This window comes from Ictidomys tridecemlineatus, chromosome X, assembly GCF_052094955.1.
Source record: "Ictidomys tridecemlineatus isolate mIctTri1 chromosome X, mIctTri1.hap1, whole genome shotgun sequence".
Lineage (NCBI taxonomy): Eukaryota > Metazoa > Chordata > Mammalia > Rodentia > Sciuridae > Ictidomys > Ictidomys tridecemlineatus.
Window position 1 is genome coordinate 61737545 of NC_135493.1, and position 25884 is coordinate 61763428.

General features: G+C 33.4%; 1 protein-coding gene across 2 annotated transcripts in view; it reads right to left on the reverse strand.

The window, feature by feature from the left end:
* The window catches only part of LOC101958962 (connector enhancer of kinase suppressor of ras 2), a 457679-nt gene that overhangs the window by 146304 nt on the left and 285491 nt on the right, over nt 1–25884 (reverse strand). For both annotated transcript variants that reach the window (XM_078034585.1, XM_040282705.2), the window contains 3 exons: nt 11599–11720; nt 9668–11160; nt 6187–6279 (listed from right to left, as the gene is read on the reverse strand). In XM_078034585.1, coding sequence (XP_077890711.1) covers nt 6187–6279; nt 9668–11160; nt 11599–11720 — 1708 coding nt within the window. The remainder of the gene's footprint in view (nt 1–6186; nt 6280–9667; nt 11161–11598; nt 11721–25884) is intronic.

Consider the following 25884-nt stretch of genomic DNA (forward strand, 5'->3'; position numbering starts at 1 on the left):
TCAAAGTATGCATAAAGTGAGTACTAGAAGTTAGGAAAAATGTTCAGGTTCAGAGGATCAGACAAAATATTTCATAAGTAATGACTGAAAATCTCCTAGATTTATTGAGATAGTAATTTTCTCATGCAGCTCATTATTTCCAAGTAGGATAAACACACTAAGGTCTACAAATGGACACATCAGAGTGAACATACTGAAAATCAATGAGAAAAAGATCATCTTGAAAGCAGCAAGAGAAAAACACCAATTCGTCCCTTACCAGATGTATTAGTCCATTTTATGTTACCATAATAAGATACCTGAGGCTGAATACGCTCTAAAGAACAGAAATTTTTTGGCTTACAGTTTTGGATGTTGAAAGTCTAAACCACGTGCTGGTTCTGGAGATGACCACCCTAATTGCATCATATCATGAAGGACAGCATCATGGTAGGAGCCCATGTGTGAGAGAGAGAGATTACTGTGCTACATAGGAAATCAGAATGATAAAAGGGATCAAGATCATGAGAACTAACTCAGAGGGCCACAATAGAAAAATATTTTAAAGATGCATCAAAGATAGTTTTTCAGACAGAAAACAAGTGAAACTAGAAGATAATTTTAATTCATATTTCAAAAAAGGCCACAAATAAAGGTAAGAATGTAATCACCAAAGATAGTATAAATGTATATTTTCTATTCTTAAATAGATTTGAAGAAAAGTTTTATAAAATAATGTTTATTTAATTTACTATAAGGTGTAGAATATATAGAAATATTTGCCAATAACAATACAAAAAAGCTGAGTAGCACCAACTTTAACTGGGCCAAGAAAATATCTCCAGTTGATAACCACAATTCAGAAAAACAATAAAGAGAAACAAATAATGAGAAATCTAATTAATATAATGTAAGATATTATAATAGCATATACTTGTTCTCTGTTTTCTCTCAGGTACTTCAAGACATAAAATCACTATAGTAATAAATCTATCAGTGTGTTGATGTGTTTATGTGTGTGTGTGTGTGTGTGTGTGTGTGTGTGTGTGTGTGTATGTGTGTATCCCACTATAAGGATAAAAATTGGAATAAAGCAATATAGGAGTAACATTTCTATATATTACTGGAATTAAGTTAGCATATATCTGAAAGAGATAATAATAAGATGCACATGGTAATACCTAGGATAACCACTAAGGAAAAAAAAATAAAAACCTGCCTTAACTAAATCAAATGTTTCATTAGAAAATATTTACTTAATGCAAAGGAAATATCAAAGAAAGAATAAGGGAATAAAAAGACATAGAACACACAGGAAATGGAAAGTAAAATGGCAAATACAAATTTGACTATAAAATGATAACATTAAACATGGAAAATCCAATGAAACACAGAGATTGTAAAACTATACCAAAGGAGATTCAACTATATGCTATGGGAACAATCATACTTTAGATTCCAAGATACAAAAAAATGAAAGTAAAAGGATGAAAAATATAAATCATGAAAATAGGAGTCTCAGAAAACTGGACTGGCTATACTAATATCACACAAATAACTTTAAAACAAACACAGTTACTAGAGATAAAAAGGACATTTTATGATGATAAAACTGTCAACTAATCAGGGAATGATACAATTATTAATGTATATACATTTAATAACAGAACATTAAAATATATGAAACAAAACCTGACAGAAACCAATAGAAAAATAGTAAAAAAAGTAGTTGAATATATCAATATCTCATATTCAATAATTGATAGAGTCTAAAGAATAACAAGATAAATGAACTATACCATAAATCAACTAGAACTAATAGATGTTGATATAAAACATTCTACTTAACAACAAAGGAATATACATTATTCTCAAGTTGAGGCACAAAATTCACCAGTTATAGATCATATGGTAAGCAATGGTGAAAGACTGGATATTTTACCCCTAAGATAAGGATTTATTTTCTAACTATTCTCTTCAAAATATGTAAAATTATATACTACATATTAATATTAGATATTCTATTGGAGCTTCTGCTCAGAGAAATCAAGGAAAGAAAATTAATAAAAGGTATTCAGATTGGAAAAAAGAATATTAATGGTTGATATGATTTTTTATATAGAAAATTCTTAGGAAACTACTAAAATCCATCATAATAATAAAGCAGTACATCAAGTTTCAAAATGCAAGATCAATATTTGAAAGTCTACTGTATTTCTATATACTTGCAATGAAAAGTCAAAAATTAAATTGAGAAAACAATTCCATTTACAATACCATCAAAAATAATTTGAGAACATTCAATAAGAGAAGTTCAACATCATACTCTGAAAACACAAAGCATTGTTGAATAAAAATTTTAAAAATACTTATGGAACTACATTCCAGGTATTGGAAGTTTTAATATTACTAAGATGGTGATGTTACACAAATTGATCTACAGATTCAATGTAGTCTCTATCAAAATCTCAGTGGAAGTTTTGGTTTAAAGTGAAAAACTCATTCTAAAATTCATATGGAATTGCAAAAAGTGTGTAAAAACCAAAACATTCTTGAAAAAGAATAACAAAGTGGGTGTATTTATGCTGTCATTTTCAAAACTTACTCAAGGCAGCATAAATCAAGAAAGTTTGGTGCTGACACCATAATTGGTATTTAAGGCAATAGAATAGAATTTAGACTCAGAAATAAATTCATGGGTCAATAGGTATCTGACTTTTTACAAGGCTGTCAAGAGTATTCCATGGGGCAAAGAATAATCTTTTCAACAAATGGTATTGGAGCAATGGACAGAACCATGAAAAAGAATGAACTGTTCTATCATATGCAAAAATTAACTCAAAATGTATCAAACACTTAAATATAAGATCTATAACTACAAAGTTCTTAGGAAATATCATAGTTGTAAAAACCTTTAAGAAAAATGCTCTTACGTATGACAATCAAATCATGAGCAACAAAAGAAAAAGTATTCGAATATAGATTTCATAAAAATTAAAAGCTTTTCTGCTTCATAAACCATCAAAAAAGTAAGTGTACAATCCATAGAATAGGAGAAATATTTCATACTTATATCTGATAATACACATGTAATAAAGAGCTCTTACATTTTGATGATAAAATATAACACAATTAAAAATTGTTAAATTATTCAAATAGACATTCACCCAAGAAAGACATAAAATGACCAATAATTACATTAAAAGATAAGTAGACATCAAGGAAATGTAAATCAAAATCACAAAGACAGACCATTTCATATTCAAAAGGGTAACTACTGCTGGAATATAAGTGTATAGTCACTCTGGGAAGCAGTTTGGCAGTTATTTAAGTTATTAACAATGTAGTTACTCAAGCAATTCTACTCTAAGATATATACCTGATAGAAATGAAAATATATAGCCTGCATAAAAACTTGCATGCAAATGTTTATAGTGGTCAAAAGGTGAAATTATTTGCCAGCTGACAGATATATACACAAAATGTGATATATCCATATTGTGGAATATCATTCAGTTATATAAAGAATTAAGAACTGATACATGCTACATTGTAGAGCAATTTTGAAAACATTATGCAGTCAAATTGATATTGTCACAATGTACCATGCATTATATGATTCCATTCATATGAAATATACTGAATTTAGAAAGCTATAGAAATGAAGAGTGGTTTCTTAGGGTTAGGGTAAGTGGGAAAGTAAAGGTATATAATAACTATAGGAAAAGAATTACCTTTTGCAATGACAAAAATGTTCCAAATTTAACTGTGGTAATGGTTGGCCATATTTGTGAATATACTTAAAAATCATTGAATTTTATATCTTACTGAGTAACTTAAATCTCACGTGTTGTTTAAAAAATAATCTAATGAGCTTCCCTGATAGAACATTCCATACATGTTCTGGACTTTGGAGATACAGTAAGGCTATGTTCCTCCTATCTCTTTAGTATTAACATAGAGAAGGAAGAGACATGGTTAAAGCTTACTTTAAAAATGTATTAGCAATAAGAGCAATGCTGGTGGCCTCATAATACCTGATCTCAAATTATCCTTCAAAGCTATAAAAAAACCCCAGCAATATATTGGCATAAAACAGGCAATGGAATACAAGACACAGAGAATATTCTTCACAGCTATAGTCATCTGATCCTTGAGAAAGGTTCAAAAATACATGTTGGAGAAAAGATAATCTTTTTAATAAATAGTTCTGAGAAAACTGGATATTCACAGTAAAGAATGAAAGTAGATCACTATGAAGGGTGAGCCCTTCACAAAAATCAATTCAAAGTGGATCAAATACATAGGAAATGACCAGAAACACTGAAACTACTAGAAGAAACCATACACTCAACACTCCAACATGTTGGTGCAGATATCTACTTCATTAAGACTCTAAAGCTCAAGAAATAAAACCAAGAATCAGTAAGTGGGATGGTATCAAAATAAAAAGCTTCTGCACATGTAATATAGGGTAATAATGTCCATCTCATTCCACTGTCTTTCCCATCCCCACATACACTTACTTCCCCCAGAGGAAGGAGAAGCTGTGCTCCATTTATGTACAGTGTGTCAAAATACATTATACTGCTATGTATAACTATTTAGAATACATTAAAAATTAATAAAAATAATCATAAAAGCTTCTGCACAGCAAAGGAAACAAGAGTGTGAAGAGAGAGACTACAGAGTAAGAGATTTTTGCCAACTGCTCTCCCAATAGGGGATTAATATGTATATAAAAACTAAAAAAAAGGAAACACTTAAAATTGGAAAAATAAATAACTAAATAAATATATAGGTAAATGAACTAATTTTTTAAAAGGTGAAATACAAATTGCCAACAATTATGTGAGAAAAAATTTCAACATCCTTAGTAATCACAAAAAATGCATATCAAAACTACTTTGAGATTTCATTTTACTTCCATTCGGAATGGCAATCATCAAGAATACATATAAAATATCCGTTGTCAAGGATGTGGGGGAAAAGGTAGGATACACAGTGTTAGTGGGACTGCAAATTAGCAAAACCCCGTTGAAAAACAGTATGAAGATTCCTCAAAACCAGGAATGAAACCACTATATGACTCAACTATCCTACTCTTTGGTTTTTATCTGAAAGTACTAAAATCAGCTTACTACAGCGATATGGGCACATAAATGTTTATCGCAGTGCAATTTACAATAGCCATGTCATGGAATCAACCCAGGTGCCCACCAACAGATGAATAGATACAGAAAATGTGGTATATATACACAGTGGTATTTCACTCAACCGTAAAGAAGAATGAAATTATGTCATTTGCTTGTAAATAAAACTAGAAAATATGATAGACTCAGAAAATCAGGGGTCAGATGTTTTCCCTTACATATGGAAGCTAGAGAGAAAAAGAGGAATAAAAAAAGGATCAAATTAAAAAGGGAGATCTATAGAGTAGAAGAAGGGGTTCTGAGAGAGAGAGAGAAGGGGAGGACATTAGGAACAAAATCTACTCAAATATGCTATGTTAATGTATATATACACCACAATGAATATGTCATTTATATATTATTAGAATGCACTAATTAACATAAAATAAAAATGGTATGGGTTGTTAGAAGAGAGCAAGGTCATTGGGGGAGGCAGGAGGGTAAGGAAAAGAAAGGTACAGGGGAATGACCTTGATAAAACTTATGAGCATGTACAAATATGGCATAATGATTCTCACTATTATGTATGATATTAATGCATCAATAAAAAATAACAATACACTAAATGTTGAGGAGTATATGTGAGAGGAGTAGCACAAAGTGAACTTATTTCTCTTTTTCTTTGTTGTACATGTCTATTTATTAATGAAAAAGGAAGTATCAGCTATGATACAAGAAATAAGCAAATGTCTCAAGAGAACAATTATCATCAAATAAGACATATAGCAACAGCTATATGAATTATGGGAAACTGATAGAATTAGGATAAGATCCTTGGATCTTTTTACTTACTCTCTGCTAAATTTTGCACCATGCACCCTTTGTTAATTTTACTTTGTAGTAAATTGTATCCTTTAGGGCTGATGCATATTGAGTCCAATGAATCCTATAGAATAACTGTACCTGGCTATTATCTTAAGGACCACTTAAACAACACGTTCGGACTTTAATTTATTTCAAATATTGAGAAATAATATGATTACATTCTTAAGGAATTTCAATTGAATATACTCACCTTTGCTATCTATTTGTTGTTGCACAGAGTGTTGTTCTTTAGTTTCCTTTCCCTGGACAACTGGAGGTGGGAGGAAAACAGGTCTCCAAAAACCTAGAAAACATAAAATAGACCATATTATTTTCCAGTGCCTAATAAAAAACAATGTAAAAAGGGGGATTTTATAATTCTGTAGTGAAAAATTGTTTCTAATTATACTACTTTTCTTCAAATATATAATACTAGTGATCCTAGTCTCACTTTTCATGGAGTTTATTAAAGTAATACCAAAGCCCAGCTTTGAAACATTATATCATATATTATAATATATTTTCTCCATATAAAATAAAGCAGATATTCATTTAAATCTAAAATATTTGTAGAAATTTCTTGGTTTAAAAGCTGTGGTATAAATTTGGCTAACAAATTTATCGTCTCTAGTCACAGCTAAATGACTTAATTCTGGGTCTTGAAGATACACCAAGGCTGTTTTCCTCATAACTCATTACTATTGGCATAGATAAAGGAGAGGTGTGGTGAAAGCAATGATAGTGAAGAGGAGATGAGTATCATAGTGGTTTTTATCTTTGTCTTTGTTATATTTTTAAATTTATTAATGAAAAGACAAGTATCAGTTAAGATACAACAAAAATTAATATAAATTTTGTCAAAGAAGACATACAAGTGAAAGAACATAGTTTTTACACCTATATCCTTTAATTTTAATTTTAGGATTTAAAAAAATCACATTTAGACTGTGAGTTTATATTTTCAATATATAATAGCTAAAGATGAATGAAAGCACCTAGTAAACGTTTGGTTTCATAATTGAAAGTATTTTCACCTATAAATTAGCCCATATGGAAATGCATGCTTTATATTAATAATAATCTAGTAGCTTGGGCTGTGACTCAGTGGTAGCGCACTTGCCTTGTGTGTGTGAGACACTGGGTTCCATTCTCAGCACTATGTATAAATAAATTAAAAAAATAAAGATCAACAACTAAAAAAATATTTAAAAAGTAATCTACACATTAGATAACTCATATCTAATTGCAATATATATAGCATTAAAATTATTATAAGTGTATAATATATACTTTATATAATTGAAAGATAGTACATCTTCATGGTTAACATTAGAGATATTGGAGCATCATTTCACAACCTCTTTTACTTATCATGTTACCTTGGTTAATTACATATTTTCTTGTTCCTCAGTTTCTTGTTTGGCAAAAAGGAAAAAAAAGATAATAGGAGGTATTTCCCAGAGTTCTGAGGTTTTAATATATTTTTGCATGGAAAAATAGTGAATTAATATTAATAAATTTGTACTACTGAATTACTATTAATGAATTAGCATATGCAAAGGGTTTAGAAAAATTTATGGCAGTGCTACATAAAGTTTATCTATGATATGTAAAGGGGTTTAACAATAGTCAGTGAGAATTAGATGCAATGCATGTGATTTGTGTAATATAATACTTATCACAGTTCAATCACTCAATTTCAGCTGCTATTATTGTTTTTAAATAATGGACTTTACTAGTTTGAAATGTGTTACTTAAGGTTCTATTTTCACATATTTATTATAATATATACTAAGCACACAGTAGGCAATCAACAAAATTTTGCAACCCATATCAATAACAATGCAGTTGAATCTCATGAGTCTTTCCACCTCTGAGCAACAGTTATTCCATTTCATTTAATATTTATCAGATGGTGTTTGAAAATATTAAAAACTGAAGAAGAGGAAATTTAAATCTTTATAGCCTCTGTGCTGATTAAATGTAACTCTTAAGGGGTTGCTAATATTACCTTATTAGAACAGAATGATATTAGATTAGTGGAGAATTAACATAGTGTTACTAAATTCAAATCCAATGAAAACATTTTTTAAAGATTTTTTCCTTTCTTTGTAAAATTAAACAGTATTTTTAAATGACTACCTTTCCTATAAACTACTTGAAAAGAAAAATCTCAGAAAACAATTTCTCCCTGTTTTTTTCTGTCCAATAGGATTGCATTTCTAACTATAGGGCAGATAAATTTTTGTTTGTTTGTTTTTTGTTGTTTTTACCCCCTCAGGGACTGTAAAAGTTAGGTAAATATTTTCCTTTGCTGTTAAAGTAAAAATATCATAGTTATTCTAGCTAAATTAATGACTTGTGATAAAGATACCTGACAATCAGTGCAACCACTGGTAAAACTTTGTTTTGCTAAATGCTCCAAAATTCAGAGCATACCTGCTTTTTATTGGACATATTAGTCTGCCACACTTAAAGCAAATGACATCTGAGAAATGTCAATGTTATTTGGGACAAATTTAAAGGCTTATTACGTGATGTTATGGTTTAGATATGAGGTATCATTTGAAAGTTCATGTGTGAAACAATGCAAGAAAATTTAGAGGTGAAATGATTAATGAGATTCTTAATCCAATCAGTGAATTAATCCTTGGATAGGGATTAACTGGATGGTAACTGTAGCTAGGTAAGGTGGGTCACTAGGGGTGTGCTTTTGGGGTACTTATTTTATACATGGTGAGTGAGGACTCTGTCTCTTTGTACTTCCTGATGTGATGTCTTGTGCTACTTCTCTCCACCACACTCTTCTGCCATGATGTTCTGCTGCATCTCAGGCCCTAAGGAATGGAGTCGGCCATCTATGGACTGTGACCTCTAATCCTGTGAGCCCTCAAATAAATCATTACTCCTTTAATTGTTCTTATCAGGTCTTTTGTTCACAGCAATGAAAAAGCTGACTTAAACATAGAGAAATAGTATATTCAAATAGGAAATTATGATTATACATTAATGTATTTTATTTTAAACACTGTTTTTGAAAGGAGTTACAGTTTATTTTAAAATTATTCTAATATCATAGGAAAGCTTTCTTGAAATATTTAGGGTCAAGTTCTTAGGTAATTTTGGTACTTAGAGCTAAAAGCCTCCTTGGAAAATGTATAATATAAACAAAAACACTATCTATAAGCATACCTTGATAAAATGGCTTAGGAAATCAAGAATCATAATGCTTTGGTATGGTAAACATGATTGATAATATAAATGCTAACTTTTCATTGGCAATCATAGAGGTTAGATAATGATATTTTGAGAGAAGCAAAATAATTTGAATGTTTTTAGGCTTGAATATTTACCACATTCCACAAAAACTAATAATAAGAAAAATTATTAGTTATTTGTACATATATAATGATAGAAGGTAAATTCAAAAGGCATTTCTTAGGCCAACATAACCATGTTTGCTAAGTATTCTTTAATTTTCCTCCTTTTATGTTAAGGAGATAAAAAAAATTAAACTAAAGTGAGATTTGCCCAATTTTTTAAAGTGAAATGAAAATTGAGTATAAGGTGCCTTTCTTCAGAATTGCTGATAAAATGGTCACAGATCCAAATCTGTCAATATTTGAAGTGTCATAATGTCATTAAACTTATAAAACAAGCTGTTTTCAAAGGCAATATATATTTACACTTACCTTGAGGACGATTTTCCTTTCTGCGAGCACCAAGCCGTTGTGCTTCATTTTCTGAGTCAAGGTGATGTCTTTCACTGTCAACTGTAGTTCTCTGCTTTTTTTCATTATCAGACTCCATGAGATGGCTTTCACTTTCTTCATCTACTTGAAGTTTTACATTTTTTAATTGTTCCCTCTCCATCTCCATCAAGCATCTTTTACTTTCAAATTCACTTGGATTTCTTTCATTTTCAGGGCTGGTACGATGTTTTTCATAAAGAGAGTCTTCATTATGCATATTCAAGTCATACTGAAGATTTTGAGAGTCATCCTGACAGCTTTCAGAGATATTCTGAAGTTTTACAGACCTATGCTGATATTTTCTAGGGCTATCCCAGCATTTACCATGATCAAAGTCTGATTGTTCTTTTGCAGAGTCTGTCAATTTTCTTTCAGATTTAGACTTGCCCATCCAGAATCTTTCCAAGTCACAGACACTTTGGCAAGTTTTGGCCTTCCTCAGGTGTTTTACAGAATCACTGGCCATCCCCAGACTTTCAGATTTCAAGTCCACTGTATGTTTTTCAGACCATGAATCTATCCAGAACCCATCAGAATCAGTGCTCAGCTGAAATGTTTTCGGATCCATGAGACTTTTCTCAGTTGCAGAAGCTAGATCATATCTTTCTGTGTCTGAGTCCGTCCCACATGGTTCAGAGTCAGAGTCCATCATATATCTCTTAGATCTAATCTCATGTTTTTCTTCCCCCATCAGATGTGCCCTGGATTTAGAGTCTGTGTTCATTCTACCTATTTCTGTTTCTGAGTCCATCACATACCTCTTAGAAGCAGAGACCATCCAGAACTTTTCAGTCTCCATCAAACTCTTTTCAGATTCCATCAGACGTTTTATAGAATCTGAGGCCATTTGGTGTTTTTCTGCCTTCAACTTGTGTTTCTCAGATGCAGAGGCCATGGGGCATTTTTCTGAGTCTGAGTCTATCCCCAGTCTTTCATTGTCAGAATCCATCAGATACTGTTCAGAATCAGAGTCTGCCAAGCATTTTTCTGAACCTGAATCCATCCAGTGTTTTAGAGAGTCAGAGTCAACCTGGCACTGTTCAACTTTCACCAGGTGTTGCTCTGATTCCATCAGGTCTTCCTCCGAGCCTGAAGCCATCTGGTATCTTTTTGCTTCTAAAAGGTTATTTCTAGATGCTGAGTCCCTGGGACATGTTTCTGAGTCTGAATCTATTCCCCATATTACTGAGTCAGAGCCTTTTGAGTGTTGTTCTAAGTCATAGTCAGAACCTATGCCTCTATCAGAGTCAGAATCAATCACACATCTTTCAGAACCAGAGTCCATAAGAGGGGTGCCACTTTCAATTATTGTTAGATCTTGGAGACTTTTGTAGATCAAAGAACCACCTGGAGTTACAGAACTTTTTGTATCAGAAACTTCTGTTTCACATTTGTGTCCTTCATTATGTCTCAGCATAAAAGTTTCTTCATTACTTAAAGAAAACACAAACAGGAATACCTTTTTGAATATTCATGAAATATTAGTAAACACATTGATTTCCTATAAAATACTATAGAGTGTATAGTTCTACTTTTCTAATTGTGGAAAGCAAGAGACAACATTAAGATTCTTGTGGAAAAATATTGGATGACTATTTCAGTATTTTAACTGGAAGACATACTGAAAGTTGATTTTACACTCACTTGCATCTTTGCTCACACTTACAGTTTTCCAATGTACCTAAATGTAATTGCCTGATTAGGCTACTTTCTTGCAATATATCATTGCCTTGTTATTATCTAATCAATACATAATATTTGTGGATCTAATTTTATGTTAAAATGTAGTATAAAATAAAAGTAGCCTGTTTCTACAGTGTAATCCAAGATAAGATTGTATTTAGGTAGACCTGATTATTAATGAAGCTTACATCGGAGTGTTGAGTCTTTCTGAAGAAAAATATTCAAATCTGTCAGGTACTTTTTCATTTGGAAGTGACACATCTTGAATGGAAGATACAGGTTCACTTGCTGAACTAGTTGTTGTCATCAGCTGCAAAACAAGTAATACATTTTTGAATTCAAAGTAATATTTAACATTAAACAAATCATATTAAGGTATTTAGAATTAGTTACACTTGTGTTTAATGGACAGTCATATAACTTCCAAAGTAAAATTGAAGAATTAATATTTGAATATTAGAACAGGCATGGCAGACACATTATGGGGTATCTTCTCTTCTGTTTTTTTTTTTTACATAACCTGATGTTCCAAATTGGAGAAATAATATTCCTTCTTCAAATTCAGAAAAGTTTTTTTCCCCTGCTGTTTGTTTGAAAAGAGGATATGTAACCTCAGGCATCATAGAAAATCCATTTCTCTTATATGCTCAGATGAGTAGAAAAACTCAGTGTAGAGAAAGTAAATAATAAAATAGCCATATACATAGGAAGTAGAAACAAGAGATAATATGCCTCTAGAGAAACAGAGATGGAAATAATTTCTCGCTGGGTTCCTGATGTTTAAGTCTCTCTAAGTATCGACTTCTGCTCATGACTTCTCTAAGGTAATCATAGATAATTGAAATAAGTTCTCACATCCTGTCCTATTTTTTCTTCAAGCAATTATGAGTGATATTCTGTTCCTTTCAACCAAAATGACTTTCATAAACAGTAGAATTTCTGTCAATATTTTATTGTTAATCTCAAAGAGCAACATATATAACAAGTGTGCCTTTTAGGCATAGAGAGGATCTTGCACAAGTGAAAATAAAGTTTAGTAACCCAAATTAAGTTTCCCTCTTCACGAAACATGGAAATGAAATAAAAAATAATATTGTAGTGTGTCATTTAGTTATGATATAAAAAAGTTATCCTACACCATAATATACTTTAGAATTGATTGTAATAAAAGATTTGGAATCTCTCTTTTCAGATAATAACTATGAGGCTCAAATAAAATAATGTTTAGGAGGAAACATTCATTTTGAAAACTGTTAGATAATTATAAAATGTAATTATTAACAAATAAAAAATAAACATGACATTACTTTATATGGCAAACAAACACGAAAAATGTTGACATTTTTACATGCTAGGAAAGGTAGAAGGCAAATGACTTTCATGGTTCTAAAAAGTGAGAATACCCAGAACTTCTCTGATTCCTGTTCTCAAGTCATATTAATAATTATTTAATCATATTTGCTCTGCCTCTGACTGCATCCATGTGGAGAGAGGACCCAACCATGCTTCAGATCCCCGGCTACCAACTGTGGCTCCCCTCAGAACACCTCCATCTTGGGACACTGCAGCCATAGTCCTTCCCACATGGTAGCCTCCACCGAGGGACAATGTACAGGGCCTAGAGGTAGCTGCCTGATGCAATACCACATGCCACAGCACTGCATTGCTGCACAGGCCACTCAATGCCATCACACAGCCCACCCTTCCATCCCCATCTCTGAAATGGTCACCTCCATCTTGGGTTACCTTCATTGACTTCTCTGCCATCTGTAGTTGGTGCAGCTTCCATCTTGGGATACCTACTGTGGTCTGGAAGCCCAATAGCAAGATACCAACAGGTATGATGCTACCACTGCCACCAACTAGAGACATTACTGCTTCCATCAAGGGACAACCAACAAGACCTGAAAGACCACCACCAAGGTCTGTGGGGCTGATTACACCACAGGTATCGCTACTAAGTGTATTAAAATATACCATCTTGTTGCAGAGGCAGAAGAGAGCCCTTTCTCATTTTTCTTCTTTTAACATCCAGATTCTTTTGATTTCCCTTTAATGCTTCCTATAATCTACTACTTCATAAACATCTCATTTTACACTCCCAAACAAAATGCCCCAAACATCTCATTCTACACTCCCAAACAAAATGCCCCAAACAAACCAAGATGCTACAATAATAGAATCCATTGACAGTGCAGAAGATGAAATGTCACCAGTGTATATAATTAAAATGATCTGCACATCAAAGAATAACACAAGAGAGCAAATACAATAAACAACTGATCACTCCAACAAAGAGCTAAAAGAGCAAATACAAGTAGCAAAAGATCACTTCAAGAAAGAGATAATCTGAAAAACAAAACTAAACAAAAAACACAAACCAAACCAAACCAAAACAGAAATTCTTGAAGAGAAGGAGACAATAAACCAGATAAAAATTCAATAGAGAGCATCATCAACATTTGGAAGACAGAACCCCAGGCAAAGAAGACAAAATATCCAATTTTGAAAATAAATTTGACCATACAGTGAAGATGATAAGAAACCATGAACAGAACATCCAAGAATTATAGAATAACATTAAAAGGACAAGTCCAGATTTATCATGATAGAGGAAGGCATAGAGATTCAAACCAAAGGAATGCACAATGTCTTCAATGAAATAATATGAGAAAATTTCCCAAATATGAAGGATGAAAAAATTTCCCAAAGATGAAGCATATTCTCAGCAAAAGAAATAATCAGTGAGGTGAAGAGAGAGCCTACAGATTGGGAGCAAAATTTTACCACATGCCCATCAGATAGAGCACTAATATCTAGGATATATAAAGAACTCAAAAAACTTAACATTAGGGGCTGGGACTGTGGCTCAGTGGTAGCACACTTGCCTGGCATGTGTGAGGTACTGAGTTTGATTCTCTGCATTGCATATAAATAAATAAAATAAAGGTATATCAACAACTTAAAAAAATTAACACCAAAAAAACCCAATTAATAAATGGGTGAAGGAACCAATCAGACACTACTCAGAAGAAGATATAAAATCAATCAACAAATATATGAAAAAATGTTCAACATCTTTGGTAATTAGAGAAATGCAAATTAAAATTACTCTAAGATTTCATTTCAGTCCAGTCAGAATTGCAGTTATCAAGAATACAAATAAGTATTGATGAGGATGTAGGGGAAAAGGCACAATCAAACATTGCTGGTGAGACTCAAAATTGGTGCAACCAATCTGGAAAGTAGTATGGAAAAAAAACTGGAAAGAAACCATCATTTGACTCAGCTATTCCACTCCTTGGTCTATACCCAAAGGACTTAAAATCAGCATAATATAGTAATGCAGGCACATCTATGTTTATAGCAGGATAATTCACAATAGCCAAATTATGGAACCAACCTAGATTTCTTTCAATAGATAAATGGATAAAGAAACTGTGGTATATATACACACAATGGTGTATTACTCAGCAATAAAAGAGAATAAAATTATGGCATTTTCAGGTAAGTGGATGGAGTTAGAAAATATGATGCTAAGCAAACTAAACCAATACCAAAAATCCAAAGGCCAAATGTTTTCTCTAATAAGTGTATACTAATCCATAATGAAGGAGACATGAGATGAGTGGAGAAACTTTGTATTGGGCAAAGGTGAGGAGAGGGCATAGGTATAGGAAAGATGGTGGAATTAGACAGACAACATTACCCTAGGTACATGTATGATTGCACAAATGATGTGATTCTGTTGAGAACCACAGCCGAAGGGGCCCCAGCAAACTTTCAGACTGCCAGCTGATGATTGGCTCACAGCGGCCCCAGCAACTTCTAGCTGATTGGTTCCTCTGTGGTGATGCTCATTGGGCTGTTTCCCTGCCCTTTCAGACTACGGAGCTGCTCATTGGGGAACTTTTTTTTTGGCTTGGCCCATGCGACCCAGCCAATCGGCCTCAAGAGCAGGAGGAGTGGGGGAGGTTGAGAGGCTTGTGGGAAGCCAGTGGTGGCAGTTGGGCTCTGAAGGTTTTCCTGAGGAGCTGTTTTGTTTGGCATGTGTTGCTCTAAAAATAAAGTTTGTTTCTTTTGAGAAGTGGCTCCTGAATTGTGTCCAGCCAGACTGCGGCATTTGGTGGGCCACATGGGGAATGACTGAGGGTAAGTGATAAGGTAAACTGCTCGCCCCTGAGGGCAGGGCAAGAGGATGGGTAGCCATTTTAAGATTCTTCTTTTGTTTTGCTTCACTTTTGTTTTAAGTTGCCTGTCCCTGGAAATGGTTGAGACGGAAGAAAAACCGCTCACATCTGAGGAAAAACTATTTACGTCTGAGGAACAGATAGGGAGAAAGGACAGATGCACATTTCAGGAGGATAGAAAGGCTATAATGATTTTTTGTTGTTCCATTTTTATTTCATTCAGTCTCGGTTTTGTTTGGCGTCATCTTGTTGGGTTGTATTATAGTAGAAATATGGGATCAGAAATTAGTAAAAAACAAACTGAAAGAGTGTTAAGTAAATTATTAGAGGAAAGAGGCATCTCAGTAAAATCAAGAACAGTCAGGGCATACGTTGATACAATACAAAAATGTAGCCCATGGCTTTTTAAGGAGGACTTGCTAAATATATCACAATGGAACCATCATGGTGAAGATTTAAAAAGAATAGAAAAGAAAAGCTCAGGAACGCTGACAGTTGGCACATTGACATTGTGGACGTTCGTATCTTGTTTGCTTAGTGCAAAGCCTTCAGTTCAGACAAAGATAGAGGAAGAAAGCTTAGAGCAGAAAAAGCCATCAGGGGGAAAGTTACAAAAGGAGACTGCTACTAACAACTTTCTATCACAAGAGGGCATAAGTGTCCAAGCAAAAGTACCACCTCTACAAGAGACTGCTACTAACACCTTTCTATCACCAGAGGATGTAAATGTCCAACTAACAAGGCCACATTCATATGCTGGGAGGCCCCCAACCCCAACAGTTGATAGTTGGGATCCTGAGACAGGATCTCAAGTATTAACATGCCCTGTATTTGAGGTAGGAGGGCAGTGAATTCACCATGCTTTAAATTTCAAAATAGTGAAGCAGCTAAAAGAGGCTGTAACAACCTATGGTCCTCAAGCACCCTTCACTATAAGCTTGGTCGAATCCATTAACAACTTGAACATGATGCCAGCAGATTGGGCTAATATGTGTAAAGCTGTGCTAAATGGAGGTCAATACCTGTTATGGAAGGTTGCCAATGAGGAATTTTGCAAGGAGATGGCTAGGCAAAATGCAGCAGCTGGTTATCCTCAGAGAAATCTAGATATGTTGTTAGGAAAGGGACCTTATGAGGATCAGCAGCAACAAATTGCATATGATCCTGGCGTATACACATAAATTGCTGCAGAGGTGGTTAGGGCATGGAAGACTTTACAAGGACATGAAGGTTTACAAGGTCAATTATCTAAGGTAATACAAGGAGCTAATGAATCTTACGCTGAATTTGTAGATAGGCTTATTCAAACAGCTACCAGAGTTTTGGGGAATACAGAACAAGTAATGCCATTAATAAAACAAATGGCTTATGAGCAAGCAAATCGTTGGTGCAGAGAAGTCATTAGATGATGGAAACATGAAGATTTAAACACATATATTAAATTATGTAGAGACCTTAATGAACAAGAGCAAGTCATGGCAGCTGCAGTAAAACAAGCTTTAGATGCCAGGCCAAGAACATGCTACAATTGTGAACAAACAGGACATTGTAAAAGGAATTGCTCCATAGGAGGAGGGTTTAACAAAACTAGGTATCAAAGGAGTAGAATACTGGGTATTTGCCCATGCTGCCATAGAGGGAGACATTGGGCTAATGAATGCCATTCTCAAACCACCATAGAGGGTACTCCATTATCAAAAAACGAACAAGGACCAGGTGTTTATCCACAATATCGTGGAGAAAGGCATTGGGCTCCATTGCCAAAAAATGGACAGGGGGGCCCAATGTTCCGGGGCCCCAAACCACAAATATACGGAGCACTGGAGGAACCCAGCAACCCCATCAGGGTAGTGCCCAGGACACATTGTCCATCAGATCCCTCATCAGACAAACCAGAGGGAGCTCAGGGTTGGACATCTGTGCCTCCGCCAGAGCAATACTAACTCCAGAGATGGGAGTTCAAATCATTCCCACAGGGGTAAAAGGACCTCTTCCCAAAGGAACAGTAGGTTTATTATTGGGAAGCAGCTCTTCTACTCTAAAAGGAGTTATGATAAGTCCTGTGGTAATTGATCCCAATTATGAAGGTGAAATAAAAATTATAGCCAGTTCTCCAAAGGGTATATCAGTAATTTCACCAGGAGATAGAATAGCACAGTTACTAATAATACCAAGCCTACATGATAAATTTTCCAGTCATGCTGTAGAAAGAGGTTCCAAGGGATTAGGCTCCACAGGTGTAGATTAGGCTATGCTTTCTTTAAATTTAGATTCTCGCCCCATGCTGAAACTAAATATTCAAGGACATGAATTTATTGGGCTACTGGATACAGGTGCAGATCTTAGCATCATCTCTCCTCAAGAATGGCCAAAACATTGGCCATTACAACAAGCCACTCAAATGCTTTGAGGCCTAGGAGTGGCGACTAATCCCCATATAAGTGCAATGGTGTTAGATTGGAAGGATTCTGAAGGATGTGAAGGAACTATACAGCAATATGTATTGGATCATCTTCCCATAAATTTAAGGGGACGAGATGTCCTAGATCAATTAGGTTTGACATTAACAAATAACATCAACCAAAATTCACCCACTATTATGACTAGACAAGATTTTAGGAAAGGAAAAAGATTAGAAAAACAAGAACAAGGTATAGCAGCACCAATACAAATAGATCAAGGAACAAGCAGACATGGGTTGGATTTTCAGAAACGGTCACTGAGACAATAAAAATTACTTGGAAATCAGAAAGACCAGTATGGGTTCCTCAGTGGCCCCTGATTAAAGAAAAGATAAAAGCAGCCCATGACCTGGTCAAACAACAATTAGTGGAAGGACATATACAACATTGTGTATCTCCCCATAATACTCCCATTTTTGTCATCAAAAAGAAATCTGGTAAATGGAGATTATTGCAAGATTTAAGAGCCATTAATAATGAGATGGGTATTATGGGACCTGCTCAATCAGGAATTCCTCAATTGTCTGCTTTGCCAAAAACCTGGTATGTTTTAGTTATAGATATTAAAGATTGTTTTTTTTCAATTCCAATTCATCCTGAGGATAGTCCACATTTTGCATTTACTATCCCTGCACTGAATCATGAAGGTCCTCATCAGAGATATAAGTGGAAAGTATTCCCTCAAGGGAGGGCTAACAACCCAACTATGTGTCAAATTTATGTTAACAAAGTAATCCAGCCACTTAGAAATCAAAATCCTGAACTACAAATATTTCACTATATGAATGATGTATTATTAGCACACAAAGATAAAAACACATTGCTAGAATGTTATGCCACACTTATAAACTTATTAAAAATTATAATCTAGAGATAGCAATAGATAAAGTACAATTAAATTTTCCAATTAATTATTTAGGAGTTCTATTATCCTCAACCATGGTCCATCCACCAAAAATTCAAATACGAGTAGATCAACTCAAATCACTTAATGACTTTCAAAAGTTATTAGGAGACATAAATTGGATAAGGCCTTATCTAGGTAGACCAACAGGAGAGTTGGGACCTTTATTTGATATCCTAAAAGGTCCATCAGATCCAAATTCACACTGCATATTAACGCCTGAAGCAAGAAAGGTATTAAAAAATCATTGAAACATATATGGAAAATATGCATTTGGATAGAATTGATATAAGTTTGCCTTTATTATTTATTGTACTACCAACAAAAAATATTCCTACAGGAGTTTTGGCAAGAAGGTCCATTATTATGGATACATTTATCTTATTCTCCTAACACTATTCTTACTAGGTATCCTGAGGCTGTAGGACAATTAATACTTAAAGGAATAAAAGCAGCAAAAGTAGTGTTTGGAATTCTCCCAATAAAATTATTACTCTATATACCATGAATCCAATTGATGAGTTAGTTAATGAATTAAACACTTGAGCAATAGTCATGTGCAAATCTAGTTTCATTTTATAACCACTTACCATCTAATCCTTTATTGTCTTTTTGGTCATTGCATCCTGTAATTTTTCCAAAAATGACAAGAAAACCACCTATCATGAATCCTCCAAATATATTCACTGATGGGTCAAATAATGGTACAGCAGCACTAGTTACACCTGTACCCAAACAATCAGCTCAAAAGGTAGAGCTTAATGCAGTATTACAAGCTTTTGTGATGTTTAAAGATTCTGTATTTAATTTATTTTCCGATAGTCTGTATATAGTTAATGCTATAGTATCCCTTGAAGATGCTGGTAGGATTTCCCCTTCCTCTACTGTTTTCTCTTTGCTTTCCAGTATACAAAGTCTAATCTGGGACAGAAAAGATCCATTCTTTATAGGACATATCAGGGCACATACAGGATTGCCTGGAGCCCTTAGTTTGGGCAATGATTTAGCAGATAAAACTACACATGGCATACATATTTTCTCTACACTAGACGAAGCTACAAATTTTCATAAAAAGTTCCATGTCAATGCTAATACTTTACAAAAGCATTTTAAAATAACTAAGCAACAAGCTAGACAAATAATAAAACAATGTCAAAATTGTGTGACCTTTTTACCACAAGTAAAAAGGAGTCAATCCTAGAGGATTGATACCTAACCATATATGGCAGATGGATGTCACACACTTGCCAGAATTTGGAAAATTAAAATATTTGCATGTTACAGTTGATACTTCTTCTGGATTTTTGATGGGCTCCCTTCATGCCGGAGAAAAACTAAAGATGTTATAGCTCATTGCTTACAAAATTTTGCCATTGTGGGTGTTCCAAAACAGTTAAAAACAGATAATGCCCCTGGTTATACTTCTACCTCTTTTAAACAATTTTGCTCAACATTTGACATTACTCATATAACAGGAATCCCATACAATCCACAGGGACAAGGCATAGTTGAAAGAGCTCATCAAACTATTAAAATGTACTAATTAAAGCAAAAAGAAGGAATTGGGAAGGGGTATATATTCCCCAAAGATAAACTTAAAATAACCCTTTTTACTCTAAACTTTTAAAATTTGGATTCATCAGGGCTTAGTGCTGCGTAAAGGCATATGTGTCCAAAAAATGTACATCAGCCCTAGGTACTTTGGAAGGATATTCTAACAGGACAATGGAAAGGTCCTGACCCAGTAATTGTATGGAGTCGGGGGTCTGTTTGTGTGTTTCCACAGGGAGAACAGCAGCCGATTTGGATTCCAGAGAGATTAACTAAGGTCCTGACCCAGTGATTGCCTGGAGTTGGGGGTCTGTTTATGTGTTTCCACAGGGAGAACAGCAACCGATTTGGATTCCAGTAAGATTAACTAAAGCGATTTCTACAGACTAAAAAGAAGATGATTTGGCTCAAATCCATAACAGCTGATATCCAGAACTCCAGTTTGGCTACCCTTACATCTGTGACAGAACCAGGATGCTTTTTTCAATATCTATTTTATTATTGCCCTTTCCCACATCATGAAGTTCTATTTTGTTTTTTGAGCTCATATAGACCTAGGTTAATGTTTTGCTGATCAGTTCTATTTTTTGACTATAGAGTTTTTAAACATTGCAATGGAGATTTCACCTATAAAAAGTTATAAGACCATTACTATTATGCTATGTGTTGTGTGCACACTTGTGTTTTGTGTTATATGTTTGAATGTACGTATGTCCATATATCATATATGATGAGCGCTCATGAAAAAATGGATCCAAATATTTTTTTTTATTCATGAGGTTTAAATGGTTTAATTTAAATTGGGTAAACAACTGTTGAGGATTGTTTTAATATGTGAATAAAAAAGGAGGTTAACAGATCTGTTTGTTTACTTTCACCTTTCCTTTTCATTATATTTAATAATTCTCTTCAAGACAATGTAAATTGTTAAGAAAATTGTTTTCTCTTAGTGCCTTCTGGAATGTTACATAATTTTTTCTTTAGCCATTATTGCCAGAATTCCTATCTTCATCCCAGTGCCGGTGAAAACAAAGATAAAACCAATCTACAGCTTCTACAATAGCCATCAATGAACTACTTGCAGAACTTGCCTGGACTATGTATCACTTATATGCATTGTGAACTCACCTGTATGCATTATGAACTATCTGTTGGTGCAGCGACTTGTGGTAGTGTTGGGGTACTTTTGCTGATGATGTCATCGGTGGTACAATTTTTCCAAAAGGGGCCGTCAATTCGCTTGGTGTATCTTCCTACCTTCTGCTTGTCATGATCGTTCAACTAAAATTTGAGGGCCAACAGAGGTGAGGCAAAGAACCTCACCCCCCCACACACACTGGTACAAAGACCTATCCACAGGTGTGGCTGTATTCTGGACCCGTAGTCAGTGACGGGTAAGATCTAATTGCAATGGTACCAACCTAAGACAGGAGGCTGACGCCTTGAGGTAGATAACACATATGTATCAAATTTAGCATTCATTTTCAGTTGCTGCTGGTATTATGTGTTTTAAGAAATGTGTACAGTATGAAAAACTAGAAAATACTAATGAATGAAAAATGTTTTAGGAAAAAAATAGATATTTTCATGCAATTATGTACAGTCTCACTGTGTAAATTTCAAGGCAAGATTTTTGTTTACTGTAAAACAGATCATTGTTCTATGAGAGAATGTTTGTTTTTTACATTATTTCTTCATGTACAACCAGAGAATTGAAAAATTGTGTTCCATTTGTGTACAATAAGTCAAAGAGCATTCTACTGTCATGCATATCTGATAAAACAAATGAATAAAAAATAATTGTTCTGCCTCTAGTTGTTGTTATTTTAAGGTAAAAAGTAAAAGGTGAAGCAAAATACAAGCTTATTTTATTCAACTTGAACTAGTCTACTTTTAATAAAAGTCTGCCTTCATAAATTGGTAACTAACACCTTTTTTCTTGTGTTTGATTTATCCAGGTATGCGGCCTCCTGAGGAAATACATGGACCATATTTTTACTCTTCCTAAGATAGGTATGCATTCTATTTCATTGACAAAATAAATCATTCAAATTTGACTTTTGAAACATAAACTGTTTTATATGTGTAGAGAAATGAGAAATTATACAAAAACAAACCTTAAAATTGCATATGGAAACAACACAATTTACCTATATACCAAATGGATAAAATAATCACACAGAATATAGGAATGACTCAAATGAAAAACAGTTTAATGGAAAATGCAGTAAATATGCAACTCATATTGGTTATTTATATTAGAATACTGCTTGGATATTTGAAGATGGCAACTTTATCAAAGTTTTATATCTTCTTTTTGACACTCTAAGCCAAATATCTTCCTTAGCAGATATACTTTCAAAAGATGATATAAAGTGTCATAAGGGTTGTATGACTTTCTTAGTAACACCACTTTCCACAGGTGGTGATGTTGAAATATACATGTTTTGTGAAAACTTAAACTTCAATTAACATCAGAAGTGAAAAAGGTACATTAATAAATTCGCTAACTAGAATTATACAAAATTAATTTATTTTTATATCTAAGAGGACTTTCCTGAGATCTGAAATTTGTGAAGTATTAAGACTTTCTTGTTGAGGAAGAAAAATTTCAACAGAACTCAAACTCTATTAGAGTTTTTGAAGTTTTTTTTTAATTTTTAAAAATTTGTTCTTATTAGTTATACATGACAGTTGAATGTATTTTGACATATTATACATATAAGAATTATAACTTACCATTATTCTGGTTGTAAATGATGTGAAATTAGATTGGTCATGTATTTTGATAAATATTTCTTCAACTAATATATTTTAAGGTGTGCCATTTTTCTAGAACATTGCTTAAGTTTTCTCTATCTTTTGTTCTGTATATTATACTAATTTGCAATTAAATCTACAAAGCTCTGTTCAAAGGTTAGCATCCCAATTTTTCTTTATATCTGATTTTTTGATGTATCTTATGTATGTACCATATGTAAATAACTTATCTTAAGTTATTTGGGTGTATATGTGTGTGTGTGTGTGTGTGTGTGTTTCCTTCCATAATCTTAACAAACAACTGTAGCTTTTAAGATGAAGAAGTTCATCACAGAGAATACTTCCTGATGTTGTGACATCAGTGCTATGACCAAACACTTATAATACAGTTACAACTGCATTGCAACTATATTAATTGATCTGAAAAAGAAATGGACTCGGGGGCGGGGGCAAGCTAGGATTCAGAGTCTATCAGATGACATCAACTAAAATAAAAGCCTAGGCTCATTGGGTAATATGGTGATAAAAGGGCTTCCATTAATGCCCATGTTATACTTTATTTTATATAAAATTATTTTTGTCCATAGCCCTTTTAAAGTAAAAAGTGTCATTATACAATTAGTTTGAATTTTTACTGAAATCCCATGAAAAGAAAATTGTCATGTGATTTGTAAAATTTTTAAAATGTTAAGTCTTAAATGGGGGGTTGCAAGTGAGTATGCAAGGGAGACCATGGGAAAGAGCTAATTTAATTTCTAAAAGAAGTAAAGCTTACTATTTTTGGGACTTCACACATCAATGTTTCTTGTTCTCCTGTAAACTATCGGTATCACTATACATTGTACATTTCCTTGAAGATTTACTTTGGGAAAGTGTCTTTATTAAGAATGTACCTCCACAATTTAATCCTGAGGAAAGAAGCCAGAATAGCCACATATTTCCTCCAAACACCCTAAGTAAATACAGCTCCATTTTAAGAAATGGCAAATCAACTCGTTGAGGGGCTGACAAACTATGCCTTGTGGATCAAATCCAGCCCACACCTATTTTGGTATGACTTAAGGCCAAATAATATTTTTGGCCTTATATATGAATAAAATGTAAGAACAAATATATGAATAAATATATGAATAAAATGTAAAAACAAAATCTATTTACCCATTACTGAAAACAGTTGCTTTAAGAATTGAGGAAATCATAATTACAAAACCTAAAATATTAATCAGGTCCTTTAATGAAAATATTTGCCCATCTCTAACTTTTCTGACTTAGTGTCCTTTGGCTTTAAGCAAGAAAACATATGTAGAATATATCAGGAACTCAAAAAATTTAATAACACAAAGTAAATCAATAAAAGCTGGGCAAATTATCTGAATAGATACTCATCAAAAGATGAAATGCAAGTGATCAACAAATATTAAAAATGTGCACTATATTAGAAAAACAAAACCCAAATATTCCCAAAACCTGTAGAAGAAAAGATATAATAAAATAAGATCCAAACTTAATTAAATGGAGAATAAAATAATAAAGAGCATCAACAAAATGGAGTTAGTTCTTTGAAAAGATGAACAAGATTGATAAATCCTTAGCCAAACTAAGAGAGAGAGAGAGAGAGAGAGAGAGAGAGAGAGAGAGAGAGAGAGAGAGAGAGAGAGAGAATCCAAATTAATAAAATTATAGATAAAATCAGACAGCACTGTAATCCAGAGAATCATTAGGGACTATTTTGAAAATATGTATTCTACTGAGGACTATTCAGAAGAACTGAAAAAAATTCTAGACACATATGACCTATCAAACTAGAACAAAGATGGTAAAGTTTTCTCTGGAATGAATCTGATATAACTTACCTTTGTACCTATATAACCACAATGAATCTCACCATAATTTACATCCACAAGAAATTAATTTAAAATAAAAACCTATGGGCAATTGGCAGAAAGATCAATAGAGGGAAGGGAGCATGGGGTGAGGGGAGGGAAGGGGAAGGTAAGATACTGGGTACTGAATTAGAGCAAGATACATTCCATACTTGTATAATTATGTCAAAATTGATTCTATTATCATGTATAACTAAAAAGACCAAGTAAAATTTAAAATAAAAAAACTTAAATGGACTAATAATAAGAAAAGACACTGAAGCAGTAATTTAAAAAATCCAGTAAAGAAAGACCAGGACCAGAGGGATTCACAGATAAATTTTATAAGACATTTAAAGAAGAAATAACACCAAAGCTCTCAATTTATTTCATGAAATAGAAAGGGTGGTAAATCTTATGAACTCATTATTCAAATTTAGTCCCACCCCAACTTTAAAACCAGAAAAAGAAACTTCAAGTAAAGATAATTACAGACCAATATCATTGATGAACATAGATGCAAAATCCTAAATAAATAAGTGCAATACAAATCAACACTGTGTTAAAATGATTGTACACAGTGACCAAGTTGCTTTTAATTTGAGGAATCATGGATGTTTCAATATATGCAAATCAATAAGTATAATGTATCACATGAAGAGAGTCAAGGGAAAAAAATCACATAACCATGTCAATAGATGCAGAAATAACATTTTACAAATTCCACACCCTTTATTGTTAAAAA